At 41.4% G+C, this 13,105-nt stretch overlaps 1 protein-coding gene across 10 annotated transcripts in view; it reads right to left on the bottom strand.

Moving 5' to 3' along the window:
- The window catches only part of ANK2 (ankyrin 2), a 165,652-nt gene that overhangs the window by 46,345 nt on the left and 106,202 nt on the right, over window positions 1-13,105 (bottom strand). For 6 of the 10 annotated variants that reach the window (XM_069855111.1, XM_069855109.1, XM_069855105.1 and 3 more), the window contains 2 exons: window positions 8,945-9,047; window positions 8,299-8,399 (listed from right to left, as the gene is read on the bottom strand). In XM_069855111.1, the coding sequence (XP_069711212.1) occupies window positions 8,299-8,399; window positions 8,945-9,047 (204 nt within the window). Of the gene's footprint in view, window positions 1-4,019; window positions 4,056-4,853; window positions 4,896-8,298; window positions 8,400-8,944; window positions 9,048-13,105 lie in introns of all 10 variants that reach the window. The other 4 variants (XM_069855102.1, XM_069855103.1, XM_069855104.1 and 1 more) reach the window with 2 other exon arrangements.

The following is a 13,105-nucleotide window of genomic DNA, read 5'->3' as shown; positions in this document are numbered from 1 at the left end:
AACCTAGCAAGCAGGACTGTTCATCTCGGTGAAACACAAAAAAGGGATTTGTGCTGTGACTCTGAATCAGACTCCCAGGTGAAACGGGTGATTCCTGATGGGTTCTGCAACTTCTCAATGAGTCAGAAACTGCAAGTGCCCTTCAACTGCTGCACAGCAAATCTAGGCAAACACAGAATTGTCTAAGGACAAATATTTCATAACAAAGCATTTTCTAAATCATAGCAGCCTGGCTTTCTGCTTATTTGCTACTCTATAGGGCATCTGGATGGTGACGTTACTGATCCAGAGTGGGAAAAGCTTTGCCATTTGGAATATATGGATCGATACACACATAATACCAACAAAACTAACGCATGACATCCAACATGCTTTGTGAAATGTGCATTTAGGAAAGGAAAAAAAAAAGCCTGTATGACTAATAGAAAGGAAATGTAAAACATAAATTCATTATGTTGTTGCCCACGCGCAGACACGTTATTTACCCTCTCCCTAATGTTCCTTTTCCCTGATGTTGTTAAGTGACAAGGCTGAGATGACAGGAAGAGATTGCACTCCAAACAAATCTAGCAGGAATAGCTGGCAGATGAAGCCATTGCTCTGGGAAGTTGTACCTTTTCATTATAAATGCCACGGTCAAAAAGAAAATGATACCTAATATGCATATGAACAACCCTAATGTCATATATACTCCCTGAAGCTTAGGTGTGGAGCTGCTGCTCTTACTGCACGCAGAGACAGTGAATCATAGAATCATACAATACCAGGCTGGAAGGGGCCTCAAGAATCATAGAATGGTTTGGGTGGTAAGAGACCTTAAAGCCCATCCAGTCCCACCCCTGCCATGGGCAGGGACACCTCCCACTGGATCAGGGGCTCCAAGCCTCCAACCTGGCCTTGAACACCCCCAGGGATGGGGCAGCCACCACTGCTCTGGGCAACCTGGGCCAGGGTCTCACCACCCTCACAGGAAAATATTTCTGCCCATGATCAATCTCTCTTCTTTCAGCTTAAAACCATTCCCCTCTCTCATCCCTCATCCTGTCCCTCCCCAGCTTTCCTGCAGCCCCTTTCAGTACTGGAAGCTGCTCTAAGGTCTCCTCAGAGCCTTCTCTTCCCCAGGCTGAACAACCCCAACTCTTTTAGCCTGTCCTTGGATGGAAGATGCTCCAGACCGCAGATCATCTTTGTGGCCTCCTCTAGGCTCTTCTGATCCAATCTTTACCTTCCGTAAGAGGCACCCATTCAATCCTTGCACCAGTCTTCCCCGCTGTGACTTAAAACTTGACAAGATGCCCCTTCTGCACAGGGCACACGGCACCCTCTTCTCATGCTAACTGGGCATTGCAAAACATGATTTTTGGCTAAGGAGGAAACTTGGAGCTTACTTTGTGCTCCAACTGCAAGAAACACTACTACAAGCACTACCAACCATCTACGTGCAGCGAATGAAGAAGAGAGAGCTCATAAAAGAGAAACACAAATGGCTGTGAAGAGCTCAAGGGAAGGAAAGACAGAAAGAAGGAAAGACAGAAAGAAATATGTTGTTAAAAGGGATTAAATGGAATCAAAAGGCTCTTACAGGTTATCACAAGAAGAAGAGAAGAAAGGCACCTTAAAAATATTAGGCTGATAAATGTTCCTTACATGTTTCTATGATAATTTATTATAATATTAAAAATAAAATGTAAAATAAACAAAAATAGCTTTCAGGAACTCCACGTAGATATAATAGCAACAGTTTTCCGAAGAGGTTAAAACCAGCACATTAGGGGAAGGAAAACTTTGCAGAGACTAACTTGGGTCAGGAGCAATGAAGTAAGACTGAGGAGAGGGAAAATTATATTAATAGGAGAAAACTTTGGACAGTTGATAAGTAGGAAAACATTCTTGAGAGCCATTTAAAACAAAGGTGGCCAAAATAAGTGAACCGATGGATAAGGCAGTGCATCAAAATTACACATACTTTCCATTAGCAGAAGTCTATTTCAGAACATGTTTTAGAAGCCCTTCCCAGGACAAATACATGCAAACAGGATCGGTGCTGAGCTTTTGTGAGATTCAGCAAGGAGTCAGTCCAAAATAACAGCCCATCAATGACACCAGGTCGGTGTGAGGAAACCACTGCCTTCTCTCTTTTAATGAGAATGAAGGGGAAATAAGGATTTTATTTTTGTTAAAGAAAAAATATAGAGCAAAAGCAATTCTTCTCTAGAAATAAGTTAGAGAGCGCAGGAGAGTCTGTACGTGCTTGTTAAACCCGTGGTTGACCGTTAGATCCAGCATCATCCTCCCTCCTCTAATTTAGCAATTTAGTCATATCATGCTTCAGAGCAATTAAAAACTACCTATTTGCCATATGAAAAGTAACAATCAAATAGCACTAGCTACAGCATCCTTCTGCTTGAGGACATACATAAAAAGCCCTGAACCCTTTCAGGCTATTTCCATGCCTTCTTCTGGGTTTTCTTATGGCTCCACTTGAGCAGAACACAGACAATATCTGTGCATTGGATTTAACCACCATACAAGGACTAAAAGGCATGTATTTTCATGAAATATTGGTATTTCCAACCTGAACCTGAGTTATTCCCTTGGCTGATTTTATTCATTTGGAATTAATTTGGTTTTGTTCCATCTACAATCATTTGAAAGATAATAGCAAGATGAACAAATAAAATAAAAACGTGTCGACACCAGAGGGCCCTCATCATGTGATTTGTGACGGAACTCTGTTCCGTGAAAAGCTTTGCAGAAGGGTCACAGTTTCAGGTGGCTGCGAATGCAAGCGTGTCGGCACTCAAACGCACTCCTCATTCTGCAGAATCATCTGGGGAGCCATGCAAACCTGGCACCGTGAGCGGCTTTCAAGAACAGGCAACAGCTCCTTGAGCGCACAGAACCAGGAGGGGCAAAATCAATTCACCACCACTTTCATACAACCCGTTCAGGTACGATCGTTCTTTCAAACCAGCTCAGGCAGGCACACATGCTGTCATCAGGAAGCAGGAAACAATGAAAAGCTCCAACCAGAGCACATCTATTGTAGATATTGAGGAACTTTTCCGTGTATGTTATCTTAATATTTAAAAGAAACTGGGAAACGAGGAGATAGCAGCATTCAGTGTTAGTCGCAGTGTGGAGATGCAGAAACAAACACTCAGGGTGCTTCAGCCATTGGGAAGTATTCAGCTGGAGAAGGAAAACTGATAGAGAGCCTCGAATTAAGGAAAAAGGCCTTGATCCAGCTCCCGCTGAATCCCAACAGCAAGTCATTCGACTATCTCTGTGTGCTTTCCATCAGGCTGCAACTGTGCCATACATCAACCAGGCAACAGACACATTCCAGGAGGACAAAAAACATGATCCTACACAGGAAACCACTAGAGGATCAACTTAACAGTCACATTCTCTTCCCTGCATTAGCCAGCTACAGAGATTGACTGATATGACCCAGAAATAGGGGTTTGTAGTCTGCAGGTTTATTTAGCCATTTAATAATTTTGCCCAGCTGAATATTTTAGAAGATTTACACCTTTCTATGGTTATGTTAAAGGAGATGAAGAGTTATTGTGCCAATAAACACTCGGTTTGCCAAGTGAATATATTCTCCTTTGGGAAGGTAGCGCTTCAGGTGTTCTGTGCAGGATGTAAAGTGCACATTCTAGCACTGATTAACCAAGGTCACACCAAAACCACATCTGTCAAAAAAGGTTAAGTATACTGGGTCTGTGGCACAATTTGGAATGGCTCTGCTATATTCTTTCTATAAAGTGAGATTAGCGTCCAGTATTCTTCTCTTACAGAGGACACAGCAGATGGGAGAAAGTGGACACTTGCTGTGTAAGAGAAATAGGGCCACATGTAGTGAGTACTGCCAGTCAGTGTAGATTTTATCTTCCTCTTGGCTAACGTGCATTATCAAAACAGTAAAGCATTCTGAAGCCAGGTAAGAGGAGGATAAATAGGGTGGGTGAGAAGTGCAATGGATTAAAGAAAGAAATTAGGCAGAAGTTCACCTGCTGTTGTCATGATCAAGACATGGAGAAGAGCATCTGCAATAGAATAGATGATTTAACATCAAAATGGAAAAGAAAGGGAAAAAAAGGAATGAGTTAAATGAAATATTGAAATATTGAAAAAATGAAATGGATTTCTAAATTAAACACGTGAACATAAACATACATATGCATATTCGTTACATATGAGAAAGTAGGAGTGAGCACGGAAAATAAGTCTACATAAACACCCTTGGTTCCAAATGATTCCTACTACTTCAGCAGAAAGGCCAGAGGCATCTGGTTTCTCTACAGATGTTCTCAAATGGGAATTGGGACCAGAGTATGTATACGAAAGGGTAGGGTTTCTAACGTAATTCCAGCCACTCCTTCTGATACCACAACAATTTTTTTTTTTTTTCTTCAAATCTCCCATCAATACATTCTGTCCTCCACTTTCTTCCATTCCAACATGTTTCTTGTCCTCCTTTTGTTCTGCACTACAGGACGACAAATTTTGAGCATTCCTTGGAGCAATGTGTCAATGGCCAGTTTGTTTTCTGGTGTCGCTTTTTATCATACATAACTCCAGTGCTACTTTCTTCCGCTGACATGAACAGTGATTTGCTATTACTGGAACAGACCTGCGGTTTCTCCTTCGTGTAACTTTCTGAATAAAGGCCAGAAGGGCTACAGTATAAATTGAAATTCTTTAGATTTTCACGTTTTAGGAATGACTATCAGCTGGTCGCTGCCAGGTCCTGTTTCCATAACTATTTCCAGGAAATTCATCTCACATTGGGGAAAACAGAATTATAGGTTCAAAATACAACACTTAAAAGATATTTAGTTTACCTTGTTAGCAAGGATCCAGCCTCCTTTTTTGCAGACATGCAGCTAAGAATGATAATTCACGTTATTTGTCACAGTTTGAGCTGTCCACTCCCTCATCCTTCTCCCATTTCCACTGATGGAAGCGACAACTTCCAGAAAGGTAAATTCACTGACAATATCCCAGCTGTTTTATTTATTTCAATACACTCAGATCATCTAATACTCAAAAAGGGATTTATCAAATGATATAAAAGGAATCAATATCTTTCATCAAATATTTTTACTGAGAGCAAGTCAGAGTTGGACAAACTGCAGAGCTGCCACATATCTCGCTGCAGAACACAAAATCAAGTGAATATCCAAGCATGAACTCCAAGCTCCTTCCTCACAACTCCGTGGTTCCCAGCGTGTCAGATTTTCCTCTCTATCTACCACAACATTACATACATGTTAATAACATTCTTAGAAATACAATCTATAAAACTACATTGTGGACATTTTTTCACTCTATCACCAGAACCCAGGCATGAAAACAACATAATTTTGCACGCAATTTATACTTTAAAATCTTACAGTCAGCCTTATCTTTACTGTTCACCCTTAGCTACTGTGAGAGAAATAAGAAATACATCAAGCAATGTCTAAATGCTGCAGGTGAAAGGAATCTTTCAGTTCTGGGGTTTTTTGCCATTCAACTTAATGAAAATATTTGTATTCTTCCACAATAGGATGTGGTGGGATATGAGGTTACAACTGTGAAACCCATTTGCATCCGTTCTGTCTCTCAATGCTTCAGCAGGGAATGATGCATCCTACCCTCTAACATCACCAGCAAAACTCTACCTTATCGGATATTTAACACCCAGAATTTCTGGCTTAGTCAGAGAACCTCAACTTAACCCAATACATAAGATCAGACAGTTTTACTGGGAGAGGCAAATTCAAGTTTAAAGAAGTTTAAATTCAGGAATATATGCTTTTTCCTCCAACCAGCGTATGAAACTATTTGGAAGCTGTTAGCTGTGTCATATTACCAGGAGATGTTGATGTGATCACCAGAAGAGTGTTACCTCTTAAGAGATTAATTATTGTCTTGTTTTTGAAATGGCTGCCAAAGACTCTGCCCGAATACCTTGCTTTTCTTTCCTTATTGATGAAATTACCAATGTATTGAAACAAGAGTTACATTTCAATTTTAAATGCACAGTAAAAGCGTTGCCCCCTTCTGACATTTCAGGCATAGGAGACATTTTGGTTAGTTATGCTGAAATCTATGCCTGTGAAATTCCACACCAAGAGAACCGTTCTCTAAAAATTCATCCCCAAGGATGTTACTCTGTGATCCACAGAAACACTTCTCTACAGGGGGAGATGAGCAAGAACCCAACAACAATTTGGGGTTACCCACTAGGAGCAGTGCAGGGAGAGAAGAGCATCATTGTTTCTCAGATGGCACAGAATTCAAACTCAGGATCTTCTGTGCTAAATGAATTACTGCTGATGTGTTACTTCATAAAAACGTGGTCTGAATTCAATATATTTCCAGTGTCTTGGGGAAAACCAAGGCCATACCCTTGCTTAAAGCAACTAACAATGTGTACACAGGATTTCTTTGCAAGCAGTGAGAATTTTCCTTCATGGCAGAAGCACTACTACCTGAAAAGTCAGCAGTGTTGCTACCTCCTAAGAACGCAGTGATAGTGACTGTCTGTGTACAAAGGAAGGTGTGCGTGATGAGGGGGGATCAACGACAAACAGATTTGTTGTTCCAGCTAAGAGAAAGCTACAATCATGCACACAGTGAAGTCTTACAAGTGGAACTCTAGTGGCCAATGTGTTTTCCTAAAAAAAGAGATGTAAACAAGATGCATCCCAAAAGTTTATGGTAACTTAATGACTTGGACAAATATCAGCAAGATAAAAGTGCAGTGCAGTCTTTTCCAAAGGCTGAGTAATCAGTAGTATAGGTTTCTTTATTATGAAATCTAGTGGCAAATTTGTTGGTACATATAAAATAAAACATAATTTGCGTTGTGTTAAATGTTGCTACTTCATACAAGGCTGCAGAGCACATCGCTCCTATTAACATCAGATATTCTTATCCTACCACTACCATCCTGCTCATCCAAAAGGATCTAAATTTCACTAATATTTTTCAAAAGAAAAACACAAAATGATTGCACATCCAAAAATAATTGCCACTCTTCTAGAAAGTATTTAGCGCATCTTCTACAATCACTGAAAGACCTACCTTTCTAAAAGTGAGAAGTAATAAATCCTTTGGGAAGTCTGCAGACTATTCAGGGTTAGAATAAACCACCAGAGCAATTTTAAAGCTTACATACTGACATGTATATAGACATATAAATAGTGTATGCATTAAGTATTTTCACTTATTTTGTTAGTTTTAGAGCTCAAAAAAAGCAAATCCAAACAACACTGATCACAGCCAACTAAGTGCCTCTATATGCTACAAGGCAGTCAATTTGCAATGACAATTATGACAAGATTGCTCCTCTTCTAGACCAGGACTGCCTGTCATTCCAATTAGGGCCCCAGTGTGATTTTATTGAAAGATCCAGACTGTAGGGTTGTTGCAAACTCCTTTCAGGTTAACAAAAGAAACCCTTTCTCCCTGTGACATCCAGCCACGCTGCATGGAGTGTAGCATCACAGGAACAAAATGCTTTTTCATCGCATCGGTTTCTTATGAAGTCACCTGCGCATGCCTCGTCTGATCTGATGTCAGGACAGGAGGGTAGAATTCAGTGTAAAGAACAAAATTACTTAAAACACAGAAAGTAAGAGCACTTAAACGTGCTCGCAGACTTTGAGGCCAACCAGGATAAGTTTTGTAAGTGCGAATTTGTCAGGGCCTCAGTTGTGACCTGTCTCACTCCATTTCAATGATCTTGCCTAAATGCCAATGCTTACGAAGAGCCGGTTGTGAGAAGGCATGGACATAGTGGTCAAATACGTGTAAAGCGCACGATGCCTAGGCTGCTTGTCTATTACACAGTTCATGTCATTTAAAATCTTGGTTGCTTTCTTTAGAAATTATGACAAACACTGGAGCTGGTGCTTACCTAAACTGCTCCACTAGCATAGGAAGTACTCGCTATCTGGAGTGTGATTCGGCCCTTGGTCTCAGTTATTGCTCACTTTAAAAAGCCACTGTGTTTATTTCTCCATAAAGGTCACACAAACGTGTGTTCCTATGTGTCAGTTATCTCCCTTCCTCCTCTTGAACTTGACTGAGAGCTCACTGACTGCAGTGATTTCAGCAGATTGTCTTGGTGCTCAGATTTGCTTGACTGACAGAGCTTAAGAGACCATAACAATTTATTGACAGCTCTAGGAGGCAATGAATTGAAGTATAACCCCTAGCTAAGCATTAGTTGAAGCTGCTGCCACTGCAAGTATTCAGTTTGTCTTGTTTTAGTATAATGCTGATTGATACACTTACCCTGAATGAATGGGGCTGGAAGAAAGAGCCACGTTGTCCAAGTTTTCAGGGCCCCAGCTTAAGCGATATGAATTCCTCTCAGCTTCTTTGGCCAGAGTTACCTTGGAAAGCAAAGAAATGCCTCTCTTTTACTACGATAAAATCAATTAAATAATGAAACAATAAGCAGATGTATTGTGCATAGTAGTGCCTAAATGCATAGTAGCATTAAGATATTAGAAATCCCTTATTGTAACAATTTGTACTTGCTCAAAGCAATCATATGTTAGCGATCCCAGTGAAATGAATGCTGTGATTTACCACAGTGGCATTCCCTAAATAATTTTTGTTTTAACTACAGGCATGCTTCAGGATAGTATCTCTGGGGACAACGGCCTCGAGTTCATTAGATCACCTGAATATTTAGCCCAATGGCTGTTAGCACGACTCAAAAATCAATTAAAACGGAGAGCGTTACAAAGACAGCCCCTGTACTATGTTCACACAGCTTATCAGTTTATATAAGGATGGAGTTCAATATTGCATAGCGTAACAGCAAATAAAACCAGAGAGATTTCTACTAAAATCAACAAACTAGCATACACATCAGTACAATCTATAATCATTTCATAAGCCCAATGAGTGAACTTAACGAGGCCGTGCTTACCTGCTGGCTGGGGATCACAACCGTATCGTCGATCATGGCGCTGTCCCTCAGGTAGGAGGCGTGGCTCAAGGTGTGCGACCTGTCTGAACTGAAGGATCGCAGGCTGGGAGGTTGGTGGGATGCCATAGCAATGCATCAGCAGTACAGGTGATGTTGGAAAGGTGTCATGACAGAACGAGTGGGAGAATGAAAAAAGCGTGCTATTAGCCATCTGATGCAGCTTCCAGGGGGAGCAGAGAACAGTCACAGGGGGAAACACAGCTTTACAAACCTGCATTATGCTAAGACCAAGGGCCACAAAGCCTTTTGACTGACTGATTTCCTTCAAAAAGCAGACCCTAGAGATTAATCTAGATGACAGCTTATTTCATAGTGACAAATGCTTTACACTTGGCTTTGCGGCATGATAGTTTCCTTATAATAAGAAGCATTAATTTCTTTTACATAAGGCTCTTTGGAAAAGGTCTCTCTTCTGCTACATCACATAAGCGAACTGAATGGTTGGACTCGATGATCCGGTGGGTCTCTTCCAACCTGGTGATTCTATGATTCTATGGAAAACCAGAATGCTGACGCCTGCAGAAAAGCTGAAATGACTCCTAAAGCTTCTACTCTTCCCCCTTAAAACTGTAAATAAGCAAGCTTGGTGTTGTCCCCTGGAAGGTACACGCAGCAAGGTGAATTGTGGGCAGCCACAAGCTCCTGTGTGAAACAAAAATCTCTCTCAGTCTGCCAACAGCATCTTTAGAGAGGCAGCCCAACGCAAGCACTGTTGTCTCTGTAAGTACACACAGCCTCACAGAAAACCGGTTGCTGTAGCAATGAGAGATGCAAGGCAGTAAACAAGCTGCTTCCAGGCACTGGCTCAGAACGGAACTGCAGCATCTGCTAGCGAAAAGCAAAAAAGACAAATAAGACGCCACGGAAGCACACAGTGAGGTAAATGGGGTTTCTGCTACCAAATACCACTGGGTTTGTCCCTTAACTGATTCCTGGCAGCAGTATCACAATACTGATTTTTAGGAACAGCTCAACCACCTGCAGATGCTGTGCGTGCACTCTGTGATGTTCTGTATCTTGAGGAATACCGTACGTAGGACTGAAGGAAGCACTTTGATCTTCATGGCTTACACCTCCCTGAGCAGGACTCGTTGTAACTAACACAGCACTCAGAGCAACAGCCCATTTATCTCGATACACTGATTTTTAAGGGAGAATCCATTTTCAGCAGTTTGCAATAAAAAAGTCACGTGTACATTATGGACACAAGAGTCAAGTGCTTTAAACACAGACCTTGCTGGAAATCACCTTTTACCACTTGACTCAGACCAGCCTGTTTTAACAATTGCCACAGTCACTCAATAACTTATTTGATCCATATCTAGAAGCAAATTTTTATCTTATTAGAAATATATAACACTGAAGAATAATCAATGCTATTGATTATTGACTCATACCACTGGCCTGTTCAAAGCACCACATGGACTGCACAAAACTGAAAGCAAAGGCAGATATTACACAAGTATCAGCCTTTGGAAAGCCTTGAGAAAAAAACCAAAACCAACAATAAATAATCTCTCTCTTACATGTTGTGAAGTGTCTATCAGCCAGACAAGTGGAAGAGGTGAGACACGTAAGGCTGGTGTTACTGGAATTATGCATTTCTGGAATAAAATTCTGATTCCAATTTAAAAAAATAACAACATTTCAATAGGGATGGAAGTTTCCCCATCTGTATATAATATTTCAGGAAAAAATATAAAAGGGAATCTTGGCTTAAGAGTGCTGTAGTTCAACACTTCAATGTGAACTGGGTAAGCTGAGCACAGTTTACTTTTTCGCAACATGAGTACTTCTGTGAACGTTTGGTTCTTTGGTTGAAAAACAAGCCTCAGTAGCAGACCCCATTTGCCATCGTTATCCTTTATTCATTTCACTGTTGGACACTTACAGAAACGCTTCGCTGCACCATGCAAAGCTTCTAAGAGGTTCACCATCCAAGTTGTAGGTTCTACTATTCAGCTGTCATGTCCTGGACAGATACTGACCGAGGGGAAGGATGTCCTAGATTTGACTGGCGATCTGCACGATGATTCCATTGAGATTCTCCTGTAAGCACCCAGCCCTGCTGCTACCACCACGTATGTATCCACTATGTAGTACCTGTATGTCAGCTCCAGTAAATTCCTAATATACTGAGGACATGGACTTCATCTACAGGTGATGTATGCGCAGGCACAACAGTAAATTAGACGTCTGAATTTCCTGCTACACTTCATTTTAAAACTAGTGTTACAATGACACTGCCCCTCTCGTGTGCTGCACCAGCTGAGCAAAGAGCAAACCAGTAGTTAAATGGTTGGACTCGATGATCTGGTGGGTCTCTTCCAACCTGGTTATTCTATGATTCTATGACTTAGAAATAAAGGTACTGATGGAAACAACCGTCCAGTTACTGAGGTGTGGTGGCACTGAATTTATTTATTATTATTGTAATAAATCTTCAGGAATCCTAAATCACAGAGACAAAACTGATATCTAAATACAGATTCTGACCAAATATGTTGATGAGTCTTAGGTCACAGGGGCTGTGGCATCAACAGGACCCTACTCAGCCCCAGAGACAGGTCTGTGGAACCCAGGGACGCTACAAAGCCCTGAACATAAGAGCGTGCCTTGCCTGTGTTAGGAAATGCAGAGGCACGCATCACCCACCTCTTCTAAGCCCTGCTGGCAGCCAGAGAACACAAGCAGCACACTCTGGCCAGGTTTCTAATCTGGATGACTGGGAGACCCTCCTGCAGCAACATCCACTGGCCAACCTAGACAGAGCTCTAGCGATCTCTAGCCCAGCTGAGTCTATCTCCTGTGGTGGGAACTGTTTGTTGTTCCAGAAGCTGGGAAAAAAACCTGGTATCAGTGAAAACTGTATAAATCAGCCTTGAAAATGGCTGATTTCTCTACTTAAAGACTTCCTGTCATCTGTAATAGAGCAGAAAGGCAGAAGGGACTCAGAATGAGAGAGTCATTTGAAACACTGGTGATCTGATACAGCTTGAATCAGTTCTGGCTCTCAATATCCAGAGGGAGAATCCAGCTGGCGCAGCCCATTCTCTTCATTTTCTATTCGACCATTGTTTCTCCCCACAGAGAAGGGAAACAGCTAACCTTCCCTGCAGCACGGTGACACAGGGACAGCTACCGGCTGCTGTGACCTAGTGCCACTTCCCTCATCCTTCCTAGCAGTATCCATCCAGGAACCAGGCAGGTTTCTGTGGGCCAGCAGCTCTGCCTTACTGTGACCTTTCTAGACAGAGACAACTGTTGGGTCAATATTCCCCACTAAATATCACGCTCATTTGAGATTATAACTATCTCCAGCAGCAGCAGCGTTTGGTTGGTTCTCCAAATTGACGTTCTGGCATACAGCAAGCCTCCAAAATGGATGAACAGAGAGACAGGTGCCGTGAAAGGATGCAGAGACAACACGTTTCATGCCGTGTAATACCTACCTGGGCATGGTGCTAATGAAAGCGTATGGAAAAGAATGAAGGGGAGAGAGAAATAAAATAAATAGGGAAGATGGTTACAAAAGAAAGAAGATATGTTCTTAAATCAAAGTGTTTAATGCACACGGCTACATGGGTCTAGACTGCTCATACTACTTTACTGAATTTCTTGAAAAGCCGAAGTCAGTGTAAACGCAGTGAAAATCACATTAAAGCAAAAGCAAAACAATTTAAGCAGCCTCATGAAAACTCTTACGAGTAACCTGACAGTGACAGAAAATGAGACCATGGAGTTAGAAAGATGTGCTTTTTTCTTTCTTCTTTCTCCCTTTATCATATTGCTTCACGTCAATATAACCATGCTTGATACAGGATGTGAAATGACTTTCATACAAGACAAAATCAACCACATCAGCTACACACCAGTGGAAAATCTACTGAAATCCACTGTTAGTGTTAAAAAGCTCAAATATTCTGTGGGAGCAAACACTGGCTGAATGCTTTGGCTGCACAATCACTTCTATACAACATCTTAAAACGAAATAAAACATTTCAGAGCATTGAAAGTACGTGATAAAAGGTTTTGATTTTTAAGCAGTCTGATGTAGCTCATTCACATCCCCTGAGACTCCAAAAGCCACGCAGCAACTTT

This window comes from Phaenicophaeus curvirostris, chromosome 4, assembly GCF_032191515.1.
Source record: "Phaenicophaeus curvirostris isolate KB17595 chromosome 4, BPBGC_Pcur_1.0, whole genome shotgun sequence".
Lineage (NCBI taxonomy): Eukaryota > Metazoa > Chordata > Aves > Cuculiformes > Cuculidae > Phaenicophaeus > Phaenicophaeus curvirostris.
Note: the sequence above shows the minus strand (reverse complement) of the source record. Positions and strands in the feature narration are given on the sequence as shown.